At 33.1% G+C, this 24444-nt stretch overlaps 1 protein-coding gene across 48 annotated transcripts in view; it reads left to right on the top strand.

Moving 5' to 3' along the window:
- The window catches only part of RIMS1 (regulating synaptic membrane exocytosis 1), a 486916-nt gene that overhangs the window by 342774 nt on the left and 119698 nt on the right, over positions 1 to 24444 (top strand). For 19 of the 48 annotated variants that reach the window (XM_053222599.1, XM_053222588.1, XM_053222596.1 and 16 more), the window contains 2 exons: positions 13408 to 13479; positions 20643 to 20755. In XM_053222599.1, coding sequence (XP_053078574.1) covers positions 13408 to 13479; positions 20643 to 20755 — 185 coding nt within the window. Of the gene's footprint in view, positions 1 to 4313; positions 4398 to 13407; positions 13480 to 19360; positions 19544 to 20642; positions 20756 to 24444 lie in introns of all 48 variants that reach the window. The other 29 variants (XM_027057435.2, XM_027057431.2, XM_053222595.1 and 26 more) reach the window with 3 other exon arrangements.

Below are 24444 nucleotides of genomic sequence, written 5' to 3'. Positions count from 1 at the left end.
TTTAGGTCTAATAACCATAACTTTTATAAAACCCATTTATACTACCCCCCCCTTCTCTTTTGTCAGAATTATTTACTTTCTGGGCCCACATGATACTACATATTTCTATTAAAACACATTATATTTTACTTAATAGGGTATTTATTTCTTTTGCTATATTGTATACCTGGAGGACAGGAATCATATCTTATTTGTCCTTGCCATCTCTTGTGATAACATTATTATTTTTTACTTAGTAAATGCTCGATTTGGAGATTTGGGGAACTTAAAAGATACACCCTATTTTCTGCTCCCAAATTTGGGTCTAATTGTGAGCTAGACCCAAGAACTAGAAGAAGGGACATCTAATTATCACCGTAAATACAGTGAACAAGTTTAGAAGCTGTGACTTTAGGTCTATAAGCTTGTTAATAACTAACTCACCCTAGAATCAGCCAGATTCACAGAACCACAAGACAGGTTCAGGCCCAGGCCTCACATCTTAACAGCTGCTTTGTAGGTTTATGTCCTGTAGCATTTACCATTTGTAGGTAGCTTGATCTGGAAGGAGTCATCCAGAAAGGACTAAGTTACCTGTGCCTGGTCCTTTAACATAGTCACTGATTTTATAAGCCAGTCCTCCTTTCTTGGGGTAGCCTGAGGCAAAGGGTAGAAAGAGACTAGGAGCTTGCTTGAATAAATTTCCCTCTACATGGAAAACATGAGTAATAAGGGAAAGGAGGTGCCTACCTAAAACATAACAACTGTAATTTGAATTAAAATAAATAAACTGGAATTGAATTAAAATTAAAAAAAAACAGTATAAGTATCTATATTAATTTTACTTTAAAACAATATTGAGAAAAATGAGGGTTTTTTTTCTTTTTTTTTTCTTTTTATGTATTTTTGTTTCCAGTTTTTATTTATAAACTCCAGTTAGGTAACATATAATGTAACATTAATTTCAGGAGTAGAATTAAGTGATTCATCATTTACATATAACACCCAGTGTTCATCAGAAGTGCCCTCCTTAATAGCCATCAGCCATTGTTTTAAAGATTTTCTTTTTAAGTAATCTCTACACCCAATGTGGGGCTCAAACACACAATCCTGAGAGTAAGAGTCACATGCTCTTCCGACTGAGCCCACCAAGTGTACCCCATCACACACATTTTAAAGGACTAAAATAAATAGTGGGATTAGAATATAAAAATAGTGTATAATCAGTTGTCTCATTTGTTCAGATTTAGGTTCTAATATTACAGTAATTCACAGATTAAAAAAAATTTTTTTAATGTTTATTGTTAAAAGAGAGAGAGACAGAGAGTGAGTGGGGGAGGGGCAGAGAGAGAGGGAGACACAGAATCCAAAGCAGACTCCAGGCTGTGAGCTGTCACCACAGAGCGCAGTGCAGAGCTTGAACTCATGAACTGCGAGATCATAACCTGAGCCTAAGTCAGACATCTAACCAACTGGGCCACCCAGGCACCCCAACTCACAGATACTTCTTTTGCTATTTATGGAGTGAATGGTTTACATTTCCATATAATTTCTCTTTCAGATAATTAAGCTGCTTTTCCATGTTCTGCCAAGAGAGATGCACCATTGAAGGATGTGTACATACGAAAGCATAAATATTAGTTGCACATTTAAACACATGCGTATTTGTTTTATAGTGTATTATTGCTGGGGAAAAAAGACATGATGAAAGAACCATTTATTTGCATATCAAGACCTGTCAATTCTAATTCCTTTATATCTTATCAGCAGATCCCCTCACCACTGGTAATCTGTTACTTAAGGTTCTCACTATTTCTTACCTCTATTAACTTACTATCTACTTGGATATTTGCAAATATAAGCTACTTATTCAGTGCAATGCATAGTTTATATAACTGTCAAAACTCAACCAAAAAACACTACAATTCCTTATGCAAGGAGCTCACAGCCTGTTAATTCCATCCCTTAACCATCAGAGTGACCTTTCTTCTACTGTGATCACAGTGAAAGGGTTGAGCTCCAACAAATAGACATTCCTGAATTAATGAATTTAGGATACCTGATGTTAAAGTGCAAATACTGTAACTAACCAGTGTAACTTATAGGCAAGCTAGTTTGGAAAGAGAAATCAAGAAAAGGAGCTTCATGATTAACAGCTGCACGATGCTACCTTCCAAGATGAAAATGGAAGTTGAACCCTGTGTTTTGGCAAAATAACAAGGGGATAAAGATTCAAATTTTGACCTTTTATTCTTTGTAATAGGAGAGAAAGAAGTTGCACACAATTTAAAAGCATATAAAATATCCTAATATATCTGAAACTCACAAATATGGGTTCTTTTAAAACTTACCTAATATCTAGTCTTTAGACAAAAATTGAGCATAAGTTGGTCTTGCTCCCATATTAAATATATGGTGGGAAAGCAAATGGATTTTATTATATTGGTACCATATATCAGCATATTCAGAAGGACTTTGAATGTACAGATAATCCATGTATTATGCTAAATATTTTGTCAAGAATTACCTTTTCATAGCTTGCATTCACAATTGCTTGTTTCCAAACGTACACCTTTCTCCTTCATAGCTTTTCACTGCATGTTTCATAATTACAGCATTTTTCTTTACTTTTTTGTTTAAATAAACACAAGGACTGGAATTTTGCCTCAAGAAGCAAGGTTACTCATGATCCTGTCAAGTTAACATTACTTATCACTTTACAGAAAAACACATTAGCCATGTTTTTGTGTTTCCAAATCCTGTAAAACTTTCAGCACCTCAAGTTTTAACATGACTGAATCCAGCTTCATGTAGAAGAAAGGGTGGTTGTGATTTCAATTATTTTAGAAATATTTTTTTTGTTATTGTTCTTCAGAACAGAAGCCAGTAAAGTGAAATATATTTTAAAGCTTTTGGACTGGGTTGACCAACTATCTCAATAATCTAAAATTATTAAATAATTTCAAATTAATGCAAAGTATTTTTAATTTCACAAACATGTAACACATTTAAGAGTACATGTCACACAATTTTTTCTTCTGCCTAAATTCTGCTATTGAATATCTTTATTTGCCTCACACCTTCCTCAAAGCCCTGCTTGAATCATGACAAGTTTATCTAAAGCTGATTGATGAAGCAGGCTTCCAGAGGGCTTTCAGAATTGAGTATCTGCTGGTCTCAGATATCCTGGTCACATGTTGACAGCCCTTTGCTGTTTTTGTCTAGATTATCAACTAAATCCAATAAGCCAAGTGAAAAGGCAAAAAATACAGATTAAAAAAAAACCAAACAACAGGACCAGTTTACTTTGAATAATTATAAAATCTTATATCTAGATGAGTCCTTAAAGATCATTCAGTTATCCCTTGTTGAATAAAAGGAAGCCAATATTAACAGAAATTATCCTGTTTAAAATGCTCATATCTAATATGTAAAAATTTCCAAATCTGGCCTGCTCTGTCCCTTATTGTCTCTTTTCAGTTTTCAGCTAGGTGTTTGTAATTTGTGGTTATACACAGACAGAATCTCAAAATAGTTTAACAAAGAATAAACCAAGATTCAGACTTTCATTTAACTGTTATTCACAAAAAATATTATTGTAAATACAGAAATAAAAAAACCATTGTTTAATCTATTGGGAGATACTTTTGCAAATAAAGATTTGCAGAAATTTTTTACAAGTAATATTTCCCACTTTTATCCCTCAGTGTTTTTTACTCACAATTTTTAAATTTCAGTAATTAGTGCTACGGTTTCCCCCAAGAAAATCTGTTAAGATTTCACTGGTTAGCATTCCTATGAATTATTTCTTAATGTCATTGTTTCCACACTGAAGAGCATTTTTCTTTCTTTCACCTAAACTGTGTTTCTCCTTTGTATTAAATTCACACACCTCATCTTTGCCACTTTATCCAGTAATTTCAACACCTGGTATCAACTAAGTATTGGTAGCTTATTAAACCTATTTTATTCAAACATAAGCCAAATTCTTAAGGGTGGATCTTTTTCACTTAAAGTTATATATATGTATGTGTGCAGATATGTATACACACACAAGCACGGTTTAAAAGAAAACAATTACACATAATAGATTTCAAACATCTTCCCAAGTAAGTTGTTTCTCTGTTCACTTATAGGATAACAAGATTTATTTTCTTACAACATTATAATTTATCTTTCCAAGGCTTATCAAAATCAAGAGTAAATTGTGGAGCAAAGAAGCTACCCTTTGCCTTTTTGCGGTGCTTTTCCAGTCCTGTTGTTCCATATATTCTTTTATGTTAGAAGTTACTAAATGTCCTGTTTTTTTCCTGTCTTGTTCATTGGGCAAACAGGGGTAAATGGTCCCCCTCCCTAGATAGGAGACGACCTCCTAGCCCCAGGATTCAAATCCAGCATGCATCTCCGGAGAATGACAGGTACTAGCTAACTCCTCCTCACAGACAAGTGGCTTCAACAGGCTTCTAGGCCACCAAGTGAAGGATGACCAAGAAATGTGGGTTGTGATATGCTTCCTTTCAGGAGCCAGAACCACATATTTTGCATATCCACCTCTAATAACACACCTCAGAGTGTTTCCTGAAATGAGAGTGGCATGCAAATGCTATAGTTTAGACAAACTAAGCCAGATACAGCGGAAGAGTTCTGTTTTAAATGGGCATTTGTTTCAGTGTTTTGATTTTCTAGAAACACACTTAAATAATTGTTTTTGTTTAAACATTCATGAATAAATAAAAATTTTCAGGTGCTTTAAAATTTATTAAAATCTGTGACAGACTTTTCTTTGTTATATCGGTTGGCGGTTTAATCTCAGTTGTCTTGTTTTTTTACTATATAAATTTGTTAATAATAATTTTAGGTTTGGAGGTACATTAAAAACATCTGATTGAAAGTAGAATAATGGGTTCTTATAAATCGTATGAATATTGTGTTTTTAAACCAAATACTGCCAAGGGCTAGAGCCAGTCTACAAGGTAGGTTTTTAAAAATAGCATCAGTGCTTTGAATCTACTTCATGCTGATATGTCAGAAATGCTTTGTTACCTTTCTCGGTTGTAGTTAACCCAGTTCTCCTGTTTTATGGTGTCTGTTATATATAGTCCTTATCTTTAAGTATCTTTTTCTGACTGGTCACAAAAGGTTATTGGATATTTAGGATATGTTTCTTCTAGTTTAAGTAGAAATTCAGTCAACACATTGGTAATATATATTAAATAGATAAGTATGTTTGGTAGCTCAGAAACAGAACAGCTAGTCATGCAAGCATATACAGGAGGTTCCTTTTGTTTATTTGTTTCCACTGTGTGTGGTGATAGCAGAGTAATTGCAGTCTTACTTAAGAGTGATGTAATTTTTTTTTCAATATCTGTAAATAGTCAAAATATCTTCAGGATTTCAAATGGAAAGAAAACTAAACCCTGTCACCCAGAAAAAATTAAGTCATCTTACAAATGTTGGAAAGGACCACAAACTAGTAGTTTATAAAGACTTTAAGAATATTTTATCATCTTTTAATCTTTAAGAAATTTACCTTTTAATATGACTTAAAGTATTTGAAATTTAAAACTAATTCCTTCTGCTACTTATCTGGTTTCTAGGATAGAATCTCTGAGAGTAGACAAATTAGTAAAATATCCAATCTAAAAATTATTATAAATTTAAAGTAGTCTCAAAAAAGATACAAAATAATCATATAAATTAAATCAAAGGTTACATCCATTGCTACTCATTCATTGAACAGATATTTATTGTGCCCTGCTATGCACACTATTCTTATGGCTAGCGTCACAGCATGTATAAGAAAAGCAAAGTTCTGGCCATTCAAGCAACTTAGAATTTCCTTTTATAAAACACAATTCTGGAAAGCCTTTGAACTTATTCCAAACAAATGAATCAGTGGATTTCATCATATGTACTGACTGAGTATAGGACAATTAAATATAATGGTCTTTATAATGAATATAAATGAAGTTTATCAAGACATAGATTAAGCAAAATGGATATCCAAACAATAGTTTCAGTTCTTATATACATGAGATGAACATTAGTTGAAAATTAGATGTCACTTAATGACATATGAATTAATTCTGTTATTTGATTTAATAGATTGTATATATAACTTTATGGGTAGTTTTAGGAATGGAAATGGTCATTTTAGGTAAGATTACTATGGAAACCTTTACTAATATGTAATTCTGAATACACATTTTTTTATTATGACGATTTGTAAATAAGATCCATGTTAACCAACAGAAATACTTTTTAAATAGCTAGATACTATTACTTGTTACTATAGGGAACAGAAAGTTATTTACAATAAACTTTTATTAAAATATAGGAATATGTGCCCATAAAAATGATAAAGAAATAGCGAAATCAACAGATGCTAAATTCATAGGTAACCATGTCAGTCATTTGGCAAACTTAACTCTTGCATCTTACCTCTTATCAGATTTATTTATTTATTCAGAAGTTTCTACCAGTTTCCAAATGAAGTTAATATAACATCAAATTCGGAGATGATGAATGCCCATAATGTTTTGGGCATCAGGTGACTTTTGCCCCAGGTCACTGGTAACTAAGAGAGTATTCTAAAATCAGTCACAGTTTATATAATCAGCCTTTGGACGTCCTGTATCAGGGTCCTACTTGATTATAGCAGTAATACAAAAAATTTTGCTTAAGACAGTTCCCTAGTAAGTTGGAAAGCATTTAGCTGCCCCTTTATTTCTTACAGCATAAATGTACATGCACATGCATGCACACACAGAATTTTTAATGTATCCTTTCTCCACAATTTAATTTCAGTTTCAAACAGTCCTGATGTCATCTCAGGCTATATCATAGATTTATTTGTAATTAACATGGAAGTAGGTTTGTCTAGATCTGGAAAAATTTCCTAGAAGTTGTAGAATATTTAAAACAATGATAAAAAGAAAATACATAGATTTGGAACCCCAGGAATGGTTCTGACTGTAAAATTGTAGGGAAAATTTCCTTGCAGTTTTATTACTAAAAATGTTCACATTTAAGAAATAATCACTCCAATAACAAAATACCTCTTAGTAAATGGCATCATTTTAATATGTAAAAAGTAACTTTTATCAATCTGTGTATACATAATTCTGTTTATGAATCTTAATAAAATTTGCATCTATTTATGGCTTCAAACTAATCATATTTTTTTTTGCATTACAAGTTAGAAACAAATGCGTTCTAATAAAACCCTGAAGCATCAAGGTTCTGAGTTTAGTGCTCACAGCTGAATCAATCATTCTTAAATGTGAAAGACTAGTATAAATAATCATCATTATTACTAATTCTACTTTAAACTATTCTTGGTATAAATGCTTTTTCAGGAAAATGCAATATATCCTTTTGGTACATTTTGACATGTATTTTAACCCTTTATTAACTTGAAGTTACCAATTCCAATATGTGATTAAATATATTTTTGCATCATTATACATGGTATCTTTAAGGATTTTTTTAAGGTGTGTGACTTAAATAAATACTAAAAATATTTGATGAAATGACCCTATTTTCCAGGACTTTAAATTATTGGAAAGAAGTAAATTATTGGAACAAGTAAAGCATTCCCTCTGTGTTTAAGATTAATTCCTAAGTTGCTAAAGTTCTTTTTCTTTTGCAAATAATCTTATTTGTATAGTTTCCCACACCTGTCACTTAGTAGCAGCTACTTGCCTATTGGAATCTTTGACCAAAAGCGTCACATGGTTTCTTTTGATTCAAACCGAATGAATCTTCTCTCTTCATTAAGAGAATCTTCTGGAATGAAGAGATCATCTGTTTTTTTTTTTACTTCCGAAATTCAGGGCAGTTACCACAGTGATACAGAGTTAATGTAGAACCATTCATAAATTCAGTACATTACTTACCATTTTTATTTGTTTCGTAACATCTTTTGTTATCTGTGCTTTTCAAAGATGTTCTTTATTTGAATGAGTGAAATATACTCATTCACCAAAATACTTAAGTCCGTTTAATGGCTATAGTCATATATATAACTATCAATACTTAAAAAATGTACATGCATCTTAACTGCATGCAGCTATCTTCACTGTGTGTGAATATTTCTTATTTAAGTAGATTCTATTCACATACAATACTTTCTTCCTAAACTTATGAAGACACAAGATGAGTCACATCTTGAGTCACAGGATGGATTTGCATTCCACATTAAGCCATGTAGATCGTTGGCCAGCAAATATACAGATATTTACTCATGATATCCGTGTTAATTCTAATTAAATTAAAACATTATGTGGTAGATTTTTGTTACATTTTCTCCCAAACAGAACATACTGTATTTTCATTTTATTATAAAATACCTTTAATATAGTATTACTTTTTTTATTAACATTAACTTTAGACTGTAATAGAATTGTAATATCTTGAGAAAAGCTGTATTTACCAATGTCTTTGGGAAATTGCTCTAATTGAGTTTAGTTACTGAGGAGGAAAGGAAAATAGCACAGAAATAGATTTTAACCATTACCTCTCTTCATTAGTACGTTTTATGAATCTTCACATTTAAATTAATAGAATAATAAAGATGGAACTTCAAGAAATTAGATTAATTAGGAACATTGGCTATAGAACATTGGATCCTTTTCAGATCATTATTCTTGCTCTAATAATAAAATAATTGTTGTCATACCTTACATTTGAATTTAGTTTGATAATTTTAAAGAATTCCACTTGTGCCCTGTGAACTAAGAATTATAGGATCAAAACCATACAAGTATTAAGTTTTGAAGTGAAGAGAAAGCTCAATAGTTCTGATTCTTGCATGTGTAAACCAAAGAAACATTCTTTGTGAACAGTAAAATAATGATAAAAACTTTTAATAGAACAAAACTTGTTAAAACCCAAAATAATTAAGACATCATAGAAGCACTGTAACTTTTTTGTTCACTTCTCTCCAGGGGTCCCTCCAGTAAACATTAAATCATGCAAGCCACTGGATGGCAGAATGGGCAGAGAACCTAAGGACATGAGCTCATGATGGTGTCCTCACCAACTTACTAAAGCCCCTGTTATCTTGGATTAGTCACTTAAACCTTAGGGGACTCTGTTTCCTCATCTGTAAATTTAGGTAGTTGTAGGTGGACTAGCTGAATTCTAGTGTCCCTTGAAGACTACACTTGTGTCTATGCTGCCTTGTTGTATCATTGTAAGCATATATTGGGCCAATAATAATGACTGACAGTTCAATATGCATAAGGCAGTAACCAAATGGCATTTTTTATGGTATTTTGTATTTTACTGAAGCCCAGAAAACATGAAAAGTTTTATTTCTAAATTTATTTGATTTTATGTAAAATGAGTTTTGTAACCCTAATTACTTTTTTAGACTCTCAAGTTACAGAGTAAAACTCAAATTATTACTTTTTTAACCATTCACTCAATACCTATGAGCAGCTACTATGTGCTAGGTGTTGACGTTACAGTGATAACTCAGATGGATACCGTTCCTGATTGCGAGGAACTTAGAAAGAGTAATGTAAGGTAGAATGTGGTTCATTTCACTATGATCCATTTATGATTATATGATCAGTAGTTTCAGTAGTGTAATACATAACTGTACATGAATTGTTCTTATCTTTCCCATTTCACGTGTTGCAAGATTCTATTCTAAGAAAAGCTGTGTTTAATATATGCGATGTATTCATAGTTGTAACTTGGGATTTGGAGTGGAAAAGACATTCGAATTTTCTACTTTCTTCTCTATTCTTCCTTTATACTGAATTATTACAATTAATGTGTATGTTATTTTAACTCAATTTGAAGATCCTTTTAAGTGGTTAAAAGAATGATAAAAACCTGTCCTTTGTAGAAATCTCAGGATGAATCTTCAATAAAAGCAAGTTTCTATAGCATTTAGAGAGAGAGAAAAAAAAGGTCATTCTTGACAAGTGAGTTAAAAATATAAAAAATTAGATGTATGAACCTCTGCATGAATTTTTGTCACCCAGTTATGGAACAGTGACTCTGAGTTTGGCACTATTATAGATAAATAAAATTCTTCACCTTCATGAAACAAATATATGTAACTATCAGTTTAAATAATACTTTTATAGCACTTACCACTAGCTAGTTCTAAGTAATGCTAAAACTACTACAAATCCTTGTTTTATGTAATGTTGCAAACAAAGACTATAATAAAAATAGTAATGTTGAAATATTTAGAGTTAGCAAACTTGCGATGTGGTAGTATTATTTCCACTTCACAGGTAAGAACAAAAAACTGAGGCACAAATTGGTTAAGTAACTTGACTAAAATCACCCAGATAGACAGAAACAGACAGTTCAACCCAGACAGTACGAGTCCAGTGTCCATGCTTTTAACTACTGTGTTCCAGAGTGAGTCATTTATGTCACAGACGCAATGTGATCACTGCTTTTGAGATTGTGGAGTCTCATTTGACCTCGTGTTTTCACATTTAATGACTTTGTGCGTTAGAGAAAATTATTTAATCTCTCTAAGCCTCAATCTTTTTATTTTTAAAAGGGATAAAAGAGTAGTACCTACCTCACTAGATTGGTGAGATCAGATGAGTTAATTCCGGTAAAGCAGTCATGCCAGCATACAGCAAACTCTTAGTAAATGTTAGACGTCATTGGTATCATCATCATTGTTGTCATCACCACCATCATTTTGGATTGCTGTGATAATCAATCTAGTATACAGATATATTATAGGGATCAGAAGAGGAAGAAGACTTGAAAGTTTACAGAAGTAAAATCTCAGTGGGGTCCAGAAAGATTAATAGAAATTAGTAAGGATAGAAACAAAAGCAGACAAGTTCTAAAAGATGCTATAACCCTTTTGTTGTGCAGGGGTAAAAAGTTTGTACAAAAGTCTACCAGATTCTACACGTCCCTCACCACCACCCCCCTCATGGCCAAACTTGGCCATCTGACTCTTCCCTCTCCAACAGTTTTCTTTCTGGTCTCCTTACGTTGCTTGGACATACCAGGCACAAACTTGCCTTAGGGCCCCTGTACTTGCTGTTTCATTTTCCTGGGATACATTTTCCTTAGATACATAACAGGTCTAACTCCCTCCTGATCTTAGGTTACCAATTCAAGGACTCCTTCCCTGATCACCTTACTTAAAATGGCCATCTGCATCTGCCCCCAAGCCCCTCCCTCACACACATTTCTGATCCTCCTTGCCCCAGTGGACTTTTTGTCGTTGTTAGCATTTATCACCTTCTCATGTGATATCAGCCCACCATGTAATTCATTTGTGGGCTTTTTGTTGTTGTTGCTTATTGCTTGTCTCCTACAGATAACATGTCAATTATTTGAAGGCAGAAATCTTCTGTGTATATGTGTGTGTTCACAGGCATGTGTTCACAGACAACTAGCAGTGTCTGGCATATACACATGTCCAGCAAATATTTGTTGAGTGAATAAATGAGTGAAGGAATGAAAACCTTTATGGCAATGAGTTTCATGAATTGGCCTAAAACTCTGTACTCTCATTCTGCTTTCTGCTGAATATGAGAAAAGGAACATTTGTCCTCCCAGTCCCTGAGCATTCTTAGAACAATGCATAAATTTCCCATAATGGTATATTTCTTTTTATTTTGAGCTCAGATATCTACTGGGCCTGCAGTAGCTCCTGCTATATATATGCCTCCCTTCCCTTTGCCTTAGGAACAAGCTTTCCTTCGCAACAACCATCTCACATTGGTTTTGGGCACATGCCACATACTTCTCTAGTCTTCTACACACTGCTATCAACCTCTCCTGATCACAGGATCAACAAAGTAAATAAGAATATCGGAGATATGCCTTTCACATCAGAGATCATCTCTTAGTGCTTTCCTAGGCCTGTACCCTATTTTGTGCTTTCTTCCCTTCTGGAGCAAGAGTGTACCCCAAGGGCATAATCAGAATCTACTTCCTCCCTTCTCTTTGCTGGACAGTATATGACAGAACAGGTTAGGGGCCAGACATACTTACATTCTGATCCTAGCTCTACTACTTACTGGCTGAGTAGCCTTGTCCTGAGTCTATTTCCTCACCTTTGAAATGAAGATGACACTTTCTGAAAAGAATGTCATGAGGGTCAAATAAGTCAGTGCCTCCCTCAGTGCCTGGCATAGAGCTGTCCTTCAATATATCCTCTTTTCCAAATAGTAAAGGAAAGTGGTAAGTGAGAAATGGTTCCTCCCCTCTGCTTAAACCCTTTCTTCATCTCTCAGAAGTGAGATGTCACAGTAACAGAAGGCTGAAGAACACACAGCCGAAACCCTGAATTGGAAGGACAACACAATGAACCCAGTTTTTGGCAATAGAGAAAGAGATGGGGAGAGATGAACAGCCCCAGAAGTCTATACACACCATGAAGATGGACTTTTTACTTTGACGTGTGTTTCTAGTGGGCTTCAGAGCAGGGCTTGACATGTAGGATACACTCAGATTATCTGGCATTAATAAGTAATGACAGTTTTCTCTTTGTTGTTGGAAGAAATAGGAAAGAAAAATAAGCATAAGTTTAAAGACTCAACTATGGTGATAAAAATACATAATTATCAAGATTAAAGTGCAAATTACTTTTTATGGTTTCTCTGGGATTTTTTTAAATAAGCTTCTTGACCACAATATTTTATATTTATTTCAAATATATAGTAGGCTAGACACATTTTAGGTCAAATAGGCATATGTAAACTGCTGCTTAGGGAGGTACGCTCTCCATAAACATTTCTTTGGGAAAATGCATTTCAAGTTGTAAATGTTCAGTGTACATATATTTACTTCTGGAACATAAAGTAAATTGGGAACTTTATTAGTTTGGTTTGTGATATGTGATTAGCTTTTTAAGATGCTGCGTGGTCACAAAAGCATAGTTATGATCACTTTGGAAATAATTTTAATATTTGATTTAAAGTGATGTGAAGCATATTTCACTATAGTATTTTTCTTCAGTTCATATTTTGCAAGAGAAGAATAACAAAAAAATCTTTGTAGCACCATGTTTCAACTTGTAAAATAGAGGGCACGTCATCCCTTTGTGGTCTTTCAGCACCTAAACCATTGCTGTCATCACATCTGTCATCACTACATTTCCCCACTGGGTTTATTTACTCAGGAGAGGCAAAGTTGCTCAGCAGGGGCCCATACTAAGTCCTTACTGCAAACAACCCTGTCTGGACTAATGGAACTTCTTGTGTCTCCTGTTGGGCAACTTGTGTCTTCCACCCAGCACCAACTCTGATTTTTATTTTTATTTTTATTTGTTATCATTTGTTTTTATTTTAAAAAGCATTGACTGACAAAACCATTTAAAGAAGATAATTGTCATTTTCATGCCTGTTGCTTTTATCATTGTATGATATTATTGTAGCTCTATTCATCATATATTTTGTATTTCTTTAACATTTCATTCCACAGGCACTCCAGAAAGTCTGAAAGATCTAGCATCCAAAAACAGACTAGGAAAGGCACTGCCTCTGATGCAGAAAGGTAGGCTTGGTGTTGTGCTGTGTGGCCATCTTCTGTTTCAGCTGATATATTCAAGGGTGCCTTCTCTCTCATTTTACATGATCGGTTCTTAAGCACAGATTGTGGTGTTTAAAGACATTCATTTAAATAAACTTCGCCTATTGGAATGGCCTCAAAAAACAAGAGAAGGGTAATTTGAAGGTGGCCCTTAAATCTTAGGGTTTAAGAAAAATCTCATATATTTCTCATAGTGATCATGTTGGTTACTAAGGAGGACTAAATCTGTACTCATTCCTACTTACATATTAGGACATCAATATTTTGTTTCTGAGATTATTTAAATGTTAGCAATGAACGTAATACTTAGGATACGTGAATATTTTGAGTGCTATTTATCTGAATGATGTTTAAAAAAATCTTTTTTCTGTGAATAGGTCTAAGTCATACTTGTATATAAAAGATACTTGCTGAGTTAATGTAAAAGTCAAAGGAATTACTGACCTTTCTTTGCAATTTATCCAATTTTACAGATTTTTTTGCTATTTTTAGGTGTAAGATATTAACACATTATTTTACATAGCTGTTAAAAAACACCAAATGTCCCATTAACATATTATTCATTCATCTAAAAATTATCGAGAACATACAGGGGGACACAGATGTAAATGAAAGAATTTATTAAAGTGTCGTAGCTATTACTACAGAAGTATGCATAAGATACAGTGGGAACACAGGGGAAAATGGAGTGGGAACAGGAAATATCTCATAAAAGGTATTGCTTGAGTGAAGTCTAGATACATAAAAGTAGATGTGAAGAGAATAGTCCATGAGAAAGAAAAAAAATGGGAGAAACACTGAGGCTTAAAATTTCCTCTTGATTTTGGGGGATCCGTATACATTTTGAGAGGGAGAATTCTTTCAGGAACTGGGAGAGAGTGATGAAAATAAAACTGGAGAACTCCCTAGATGTTTTGTTGCACATGCCCTTGTGTGCTATTTAACAGAGTCTCAACTTCTGTTTTATTCATCCATCAACCATCGATAGGCTGAGAGACAGATGATTGGTTTTGAGTTCCAGAATTATAGAACACTATAACAACATTTTGTAAGGTGGATTGAAAGATCCGAGGGCAAATGCGAGACACCAGCTAAGCTGTCACAATAGGCTTGATTGAGATAGACTCTGTACAATTCAGTTATTCATTGAAAGGATATGTGCCCAACTATGTGCTAAGTTCAAAGAATAAAATAGTGAACAGCAAAAGAGGAAAGCTTCCCAGGAGATATTACCTCTGAGTTGAGATTATAAGTGTGAATAGCTATTAGTTACATCAAAGAATGTGAATAAAGGGAGTATGGGATTTTTTCCTAGTTAATATCTATGGAAATACTGACTAGGGAATCTAATTCACAATGGAACAAGGATTTAGAGAATTCAGAAAAGTGTTGAGTAGAAATTCAATTTTACAAAGGAGCTAGGCTTTGAGAAAGGAAAGAAGTACAAAGCTCTAGCACTTCAGATAGATAGGTAGGTAGACAGACTGCAATGAAACAGTACTGATTATGTTTCTATTTACATATTATTTAATGTCATCTCAGTTAACTGCAGTTTCTTAACTAGCATTATAAGTGACTTAAATTCCTTAGGCAAATTTTTAATCTTTAACTGTCATTCACTGACCCCTGCCTCCCAGACAGACATAATTTCAATTATTTTTGACATGATTGAAATTTTTCCTCAAAGTCTTATTTTTATTCTGTTCAGGCTTTTTTAAATTCACTTAACAGTTACTAGTTGAGTGACTACTGTGTGCAGTTCTGTAGTAGGATATATCAATGAGCAAGTCTTTGACAATAGGATACTGTTTTACAAAATGCTAGATGATTCTAGAATCAACTGATGGTATTTAACTACAAATGAGTAATATTTGAGCATTTTCTTCTACAACACTGAAAATACCTGTAAATAAATACAAATCCTCCTTCCTTCCAAAAAGAATAGCAAGAATGTGATTGATTTCCCCAGTCTCAAATGTTTGCTGCTTAAGGACCATATTCATATTACTCTTGCTTTATTTACTTTGCTAGTAGGTTTTAATGTAGAAAACTCAAACCTTTTAAGTGTGCATATTTGTTTTATTATAATTAAAGCTCTCCATTGACTTTTATTGGAGTATATATCATATATCTCAAGTGAGCAGAATAGTTAGTTACAAAAGAAGAATTGCCTGGATTTTCTAGGTTTGTGTCAGCTCTCAGTTCTTTAGAAGATGCCTTGAGTTGACATCTAACCTCAGGTGAATTGAGGTCACAGTATGAATGCCTTGGGCATTGATGCTTGGCCTTTGGGAAGCTAACAGCATACGCAAAGGAGTCATACCACACAGCCACACCTTGGCTCCTGGCAAAATTTGCTATTTAATGATCATCAGTTTTGAAGGCCCTTTTTGGCCTTAACACATTTGGCCTTATGAGTAATAGTCTTATAAGAAAATACTTTGAAAGATGGTGACCAGTTATAGACAGAATATAAACAGAACTGATGTCTGACTTTTGTGCCTAGCCGTTGAAAGCAGTGCTTCAGATTCTCTTGGGAAGTTCCTTAGTAAGATAAAAGTCTGACTCTTAACTCTCATATGAATTCAGCCATATGACCTGCTAGCACCATTTCTCATTTCTACCCTAGTGACTTTTCTTCTTGTAGAACCTATACTCTGCAACCTACCTGGGGGATATTTTGTCAGGACTAGTATTTAGAATTGGTTGTATATACAATGTTGTACTGGGGCTATTGGAAAGGGACTGTATAGGCCTGTAATGGCCATTACAAGAGGAACCATTTTGAACTGTTGACCTTAAATACCATGTGCATGTCCATCCCGTAACAAGTCATTAAAAAAAAAAAAAAACAGAATTATATTATTAAGCTGCAATGAAGAAATTTACTGCAAGACCATTTGCAACAATAGAAATGTCTGACTGACAACCTCACGTTTTGGTGAGAAATGTGTTTTACTTAAGTTCAAGTCAAAACCCTAGTCTTAGGTGAAGAGAGTAGGCATAGATTGTACTAAGTGGTAAATATTTAGATACACATTTAGAGATGGTGAACTAGCTTGAGACATACTTAGGTTTGAATTAGAGTTTTTTTCTAGAAGACTTATTTTTTGCTTAAAAATTATGAGTTATTTATAGCTCTATATAGCAGAGTAGGTATTCATTAAATGCCATTTCACATTTTGTTCCTGTAAACTCTCAGGAGACAATTCTGTTAAACCTTGTCAAACAAGTTGATATTTGGATATACATTTATGTTTTGTTTTATAAGATTAACAATATATCCAAGGATTTGCCATTTCTCATAATGTGATATAACAAACCTATCTCAATAAGCAGCAAAGGGAGCAAGTATTGGCACTCAGTGGATCTGTGTGGATCCTGTCTTTACCACATGTTAGCTCTTTATCTTTTTACGAGGCACTCTATGATCCTCAGTTTTTCTGTCTATAAAATAGGAATAATGACACTTCTCAGAACTGTTATGAGAATATCAAAAGAAGAACATACATGTGTATGTATGTGTGCATGCATGCACACACACACATACATGCAGTGCCTGGCATGCATAGATGGCTCCATATTGATGCTCAGTAAAGAAAAGTTGTTATTGTCATTTTCCTTATCCCTCATGCACTCCCTGTTCCATTCTCTAGTATGGTTGTTCCTAATTTCTTCCATTCATGCATCCCTACGTTCTTAGCACATCCCATTTCATTGAAATATCAAGGCTCAGTAGCCTGAGTTTTGTCAGCATTTCACTCCTGTACCTCAGAATCTCTTGATTAATTCTCCTTTCCTTTCATCTAAAATGAATTATACTTGGTTCCATTATCTCTCATTTCCAAACCTTGCTCTTCTCTCAAGTTCTGCATTTTCATTTACTCTCCTCAGTTTCCTTTCCTACAATTCAGACTTTCTGGCACTTAACCTCTCTCTTCCTCAGGCAAAGTGGTTTTTGACACTGCCCCTTTGGTCTACGCTTTCATACTTGTTACAGTTTGGCTGGCAGCAGGGACTGCTTTGTCACTGAGGGACTTTTAGTTCATGTCAAAGAAAAAACAGATCTTGTGCGAAATGATGAACCGTAAACACTACAAGCTGTGCTCAGACACTGCAAGCTCATGACTTTGGAGATGGGAACACTAAGTCATGTAGTCTCGATCGGTATAATACTTGACCTAGAAAGACATTTATCTGCTCCAGAATTGCTTTTTATATCTTTGCCATTTAGTTTGGTGCCATATAAGAGCCACCTAAAGTTTTCACATTTCAAGTCACATTTAAGTAGTTCTTTTAATGCTTACGAATTGCATTAAGGAATGAAGCAAGATTTTAGTGAAATTGAAATGAAATTTCTCAATACTAGGGTGAAAACTGTGTTACTCGATTTTCAGACTACACTAAGAAAGTGTATTTTGAGCAAAGATTGCTTGAAGTTTATTCTCATGACCATGGTTTTTAAAGAGTAATAGATAAAAACTCATTCTTTACCAATAGAAAGGATTTGATCATGTAATCCTTTCCATATAAAGTAATTCTATAGAGTTAAGTTAATGTGAAAAGTCTATTTAGAATAAATGAACAATCTTAGTATGTATAGTTAGTTCTTTTTTCTTTTAATTTGGAAATTGAGACAACAGTCCAGGTTTCAGGATTTGCAGTAGGGTCTGATGAAGCATCTATCTATAGGTCAAGAAGATAAAAATGCACATTATTACAGATCTAAGTTGTACCTTATTGTCCCCTAGAATCTGACATTTTCCCATTGTTTTGTTCTAAAATAGGGGAGATAACCCTGTAGTAATTACAGCTGTGAAAATCATTTTATCTAAAAGAAAAATTGTCAATCTGAATACAACTTGAATAAAACAGTAATATATTTCCAGTGATCAGTATGTATTTTTTACTCTCATACTTCAAATCACTTGATAAGTGAATTTTACAGCATTGTTCTAGAAATGATGAGGTATTATTTCTTTGCTTCTGTCACTGTAAAAAATAATACAGATTGGGTATATAAACATGAATTTATTTAAAATACAAACTGCAAATGATTTAAAAAGGCAAAAGCATGTATATATTTTAAACAAGATACACATACATCAGTTTTTAATTCTTACTCCTTAATTCATAAATTGATTTCATAATAATTTTGAACCCTGTATTAAGATAACTGTCAATATATGGACAAATATCTTTTCAGACTTATTTTTAATCTTAGAAGACATGCTATTATCCATACATCAGCCATTTGTATTTAGTCAGTTCAATAATGAAACTTTCTCCTTACTGTATCATTTTAATTTGTTGGTCTGCTTAAGTTAACCTCAGAAGACATCTTCCTTTTGCAGCCTACTTGGAATAGACTTCCTATTGCAGAGTAAACTTACGAACATTGTAAATACAGAGTCTTACAGTGTGCTATTTCTTCTTGAAAGCATATGCTTAAAGTATTCCTATATTCATGACTCTAATTGTATTTATTCAGTCAAGTTATCTTTATTGAGCTCTTGCTTGCTGTACAGCTGTATTCTAGGTACTAGAGATAGAGCTCAATAAAAAACAAGAGACAGAAGTCTCTGCCCTTGTACAATTTAACAAGAGGTTTGTTACATTGGAGGATTCTGGATTAGCCCTCTAAAAACCACATGGCATGCACAGTTGCAGTAACTTGTCAGTTTCGTTTTAATTCCGTTTCAGTGATTGCATGATGATGGGTTTCTTCTGGTTTTTAAAGTCGCTGCCTTGTAAGAGTAACCAGGTTTTCCTTGGACGAATGTGTTGGTATCAAACTTAATGTGAACCTGCTGACTGAAGATCTTTTTTGGCCCTAATGTTTTAGGGTTCTCCCACCATGCCTTTCTAGAAGGGGATACGCAGCCCTAAGAGCGACTGATCAGCCAGTCCTTAGGGGAAAACATCCCGCTCGCTCAAGGTCGAGTGAGCACTCTAGTGTCAGAACACTGTGTTCTACCCACCACCTTGCCCCTGGAGGGTCGGCGCCACCTTCTCCGCTTCTGACAAGGTCGCTATTCAGTGTCCAGCCCAGCATTCATGTTCTGCCTCCGGGTGTTGGTGTGGTGTTGTACCTTCCTGAGCACTTGATGCTTTCACTCATTATGACACCATAATTTTTTAATCCTTTCTTTGTGGCACTTAAACCTCTCCCACATCCTCTATTACTTGCATCTATCTTCACTGTGCTGGTAGTAGTCTATAGCTCCTGCCAATTAGCTATCATTGAAAATTAAATTTGACTGTGTTATGTCCTTCCATCTGTTTGTGGCATATTCATATATATATAGAGATATATTTTAATTATGTGAAATTCTTTATGAGAAATTACCTGGAGAATTAAATGTGTATTTTCTTTAAAAAGTATAAGAGAAATTAAAAAAAAAATTTTGTATGTGTTCAATAAAATCTTAAGAGTATTTTAAAGTTCTTTAGTTTAAAAAAATTTTTGAATGCCAGCAGATGGAGGTCAGCTTACTCATGTGCAGTAGTAATGTATCTGCACACTTCTCAAATTTATATTTGTAATTTTGACCATTCCACCAGTATATTTTATAACATGTACTTAAGGTTATTTTTTTTTAATATCTGTCAAGATTTTTCCTATTTAAAAATAAATAACAAGTGAATGGTAATTTATAAAAGTCTACAGCTAGAACTATTCTTATCACTTACAAATAATTCTAGATATAAACATTCATTAACTTAATTGTAGCAATTTAGGCAACAGCCTTTCGTAACTAATTTATCCACAATGATAGAGTTCAGAGGCTGTAAGTCAATATATTTGGTTCAGCACCACCAAAAATGGATAATTTAATGGAAAGCCACAATTTCATAGAAAGTTAATTCATAGAAGGGAGTCTAATTGTACTCAATTCAGAAATTCATTATGCAGAACTGTGTGTGACAGACATTATCCCTGTCTCTTTTAGTCACTTTTTATAATATTTCTTTTACACATACCATCAAAAACATTTGATTTTGTTTCCAAAAGCTGAGTTAGGAGGTTTATGTCTATTTTAATAGTAATAGGATGAAGGGAAGGTATTTGTCAGGCCCTCTTGGAATTTCACCTTTTCATTCCCCCCTTTGTTCTTTACCCACAGAATGCACAGACAAGCAAGTCCGACCCATCCTCCTCCTGCAGACACATCCTTCAGCAATCGGAGGGGCCGGCAGCTACCACAGGTGCCAGTGAGAAGCGGCAGTATAGAACAAGGTATCCAATAAAGAGAGATCATTGTCCAAAAACCTTGGATTTGAGAACCACCTCTTTTTATACTCCTTTTATTAAATGAATAGTACTTTGATTTATGTAGTTTGCAGAATCCTAAGATTTTGTTTCTTGAAATTTTATTCCCAGAACCTAACGGTAGTGGTTCATGGAATATACTCTGACATTGCTGAGTGAGTGAGTGAATGAATGAATTTTAGATTGCCAATTAAGAGAGTTAAATCAGCCCTAGAAACACCTTTTTTCAAAGAAATAAAGAAACAAAACACAATTTTTAAAATCTTAGTAAAATATGGTATTTTATGTGTGTGAGAGGGCTTATTTAAGCTTTTTAAAAAATATTTTTTAAACAAACACTTGATCATATTGAAGTCTTTACTAGTATTTTTTAATTTTAACTCATTTGCAATATTCTGTGTTTTTTATACAACTTTTATGAAGAATGACTTAGAGAACACATTTTAGTGTTTTGTGTTTTTTTTAAACAGTTCACGTTACTTACAGATTCTCTTATTTTAAGCATATACATATTGTGTTTATTTTCCTAGAAAGAGAGAGAATGGGAAAGAGAAATAGAAAAAGAGAGAAGGAAAAAGTTTTGACAGTGGAAATAAATTCCCTAAAGTATTTGGGCTAGATTATATAAATTCTAGGTTAAAATAGTCACTGTGTTTTTTCATGTGACCCAAGATCTATCCTAATTCCTCCATAGGTGAAATGATTTATCAGTATATGTTATCACATAACCAGTGTGGGATCTGTTAAGTAATTTAGTGAAATAATTTTTATTTTGGGGTTGTAATATAAATACAATGGACTCACATTTAAAACATGTATTCAAAATCTTCATCCCCATAAAATGACTAAAAGGGTAACATTTTGAATATTTTTTCAACAGTGTTGGTTGTTGCTGATATAAAACTTGTATTTCATTCTGTATTAAGGGAGCTGTGTATGTGTTTTACTTAATTGAAGTACTTTACTGAATGTATCACAGAAATGTATCACACAACTATCACAGAAATGATCTAAGAAGATAAGTACGTTGTTTCAATGACTGTTATGGCAGAATTTATAAATAGACTACTTGGTTATAGAAAGATTAGTGTAGATTTTAAGAAGTATTAACTTACTGATAGAGGAATGCTACTATGGTAAACTCAGGATGTGTATTATTTTTAAAGATTATACATCTCACTGATATATCATGCTTCAATATTCAGGATTATTATAAGAGTATTCATTTAGTTACTAAGATATATATGCTGCTATGTGAAAATCTGACTTTCTTTTCTAAAATAGCAATTAATTCATTGGAATTCTCAATTCACGTGTTTAACAAACTTTCTTTTCTCTTTTGGGAACATTTTGAGAAGATAATTCATAATGTTTTTATGACTCAAATTAACAACAGCCCAGATGAAAGAAACTGCTTTAAATAAAATTTGGTGTTTATATAAATTATCCATTCATGAACTCCTGTTGCACAACTAAAAGAACTACAAATTCTAGAATTTTTCTACAAACTCAGTGTTATTAGCCATAATTTGCCAAAGATCGATATCCAAAAAGTCATGTGTTCCTAAAATTCTTTGCATTTCCTCCAGTTGCTAAAACACTCTATAAGTTCAAAAGCATGTAAGGGTACTGCATATAACGCATACAGTGAGGTTGTAGCTATATTATTTCTATAGAAATAAGAATTGCTTCTATGAAATAATTTGGAATGTATGCTGGATTTGTTTTTTTTTTTAAAGCTTATGTTCTATTGTTAATATCAACATTATTGTTTATGATATTCATATTCACAGTTGTCTTTCAGAGAAATCATCAATTTGTAAGGATTGAATTGAGGTGGGAAGAAAGGAATGACTGAGGATGAAATTGATGGACTTATTTTGATATTTAATATCATAAATATACTAGTAAACTCTTTTTGTTATTTGAGGTTCCTGAAATTTGTGATCTCAACAGTCATATACATAAAACCTTTTAAAAATATGAGAACAAACGTGTTATTTTCTCTAAGTGTTTTTCTATAATTAAAATAGGTCAGTTTTACTTTATGATTTTATCATGTGCTCTGGGACCTTTGGTAAATGATGATAGTGTCCACCATCATCTTATGGATCTATTTCACACTGAACAGACATGACATCTTTGTGTGTCCCAAAATACATTTTTTAAAGTAAAATATTCATTTGATTCATGGACTAGAAAGAATGTAGCGTGTTCTATTTATGATTCATTTCATTGTTGTTCATAGGGCTTTCATAGAATTATGGTTTTTTCTTTTGATATTATTTTTTGAAAGTTAGTTATATCTTCTATGAAGTTAATGCTGAGTGCAGTTTATTTGCAATTAAGCCTCTACTTGATTTCCTTCTCTCCAAGTTTCTTTTTCGTTGTTTTTTGTTGTTTTTTATTTTTAACAAAGAGTATTTTTTTTTGTTTTGTTTTTATTTTTGTTTTTGAAAAAAGAACTGAGGTGATGATAAGCAGTTGATTGGTAAGAGCAAATATTTCAAATGGTTTAGTTTCCTGGATAGTGATGCAACTTCTTGATGAACTTATAAAGTAATGTTATTCATATGGTTTCTGGGTACAGTTACCTACATGATTGTTTTTTGGATTCATGCCAGGATGCTTAGATTGGATGCATGTTTTGTTTTATTTTCTGTAACTCAGTTTTACTACTCTGTCTTTGTAACATAGAAGCAATATGTGCTATTTAAAGGCAAACACATCCTTTGAAAAGACATTTTTACTTAATTTTTGAAAAAGTTTTTTGAAGTTTCTTTTAAAGATTAAGAATGTTAGCATACTTGCTACAGGGATTCTGATTATATTAAAGTATGCTTGGAAGAAAAGAAGAGGAATGATCACAACACAGATTTTGAGATAAATTAGTCAAAAAAGTAGCCTTACAATTAGGTAACTAATGGTTTGTGATAATTGAGAGCAAAGACTTCCAAGAAATTTCTCTGGTTATATTACAAAGTTGTGTTCCAGTGTAGCCCTATGGAGAGTGAATCTGAAAGCAACATAATTGTTTGCATACAAATGTTATATGGTTTTCTGAAACCAATGAAGTGATTTTTTCGTGCTCAACTAGATGTCTTCTAAAGAAGTATTTAAAAATTATTTGTAAACTAACACTTGGTGTGCTAGTTATATTTTATGTGTTCTATTATTACATCTGCCACTTAACAGTCTAATGGTAGTCCCCTTCGGAAATATCTAGAAAAGCCATTATGTTTCAATAAATAGTGTACCAACAAAGAAGCAGATACAAAGTTTTGTAAAATGTCTTAAGAAATATAATCTCCAAAGAACAATTTCTGTTTGAGATATTTTAATATAATTAATTTGAGAAGGAAGAAGGGATCACTTAATTAGGATAATTTTTTTCCATGTGGAAAATGTTACTATTTTCACAGTGAAGAGAAAATGCCTACTATCTAGTAAAAATCAGAAATCAGGTTTTCATTATTTATATAAAATTTCAAATTACCTGTACTGCTATCATTTTTGAAATGATAAAAATGTTTGTATGAATATTAAGTATGCTTTTTAATACACTTGCAGTAAAAAGTCTTAATGGATTAAAATTAGAATGCTTTAGGAAAAATTGGTGCTGAAATATTTTGCTGTTCTTAAAAGGCAAGAAAAAT

This window comes from Acinonyx jubatus, chromosome B2 (assembly GCF_027475565.1).
Source record: "Acinonyx jubatus isolate Ajub_Pintada_27869175 chromosome B2, VMU_Ajub_asm_v1.0, whole genome shotgun sequence".
NCBI lineage: Eukaryota > Metazoa > Chordata > Mammalia > Carnivora > Felidae > Acinonyx > Acinonyx jubatus.
Note: the sequence above shows the minus strand (reverse complement) of the source record. Positions and strands in the feature narration are given on the sequence as shown.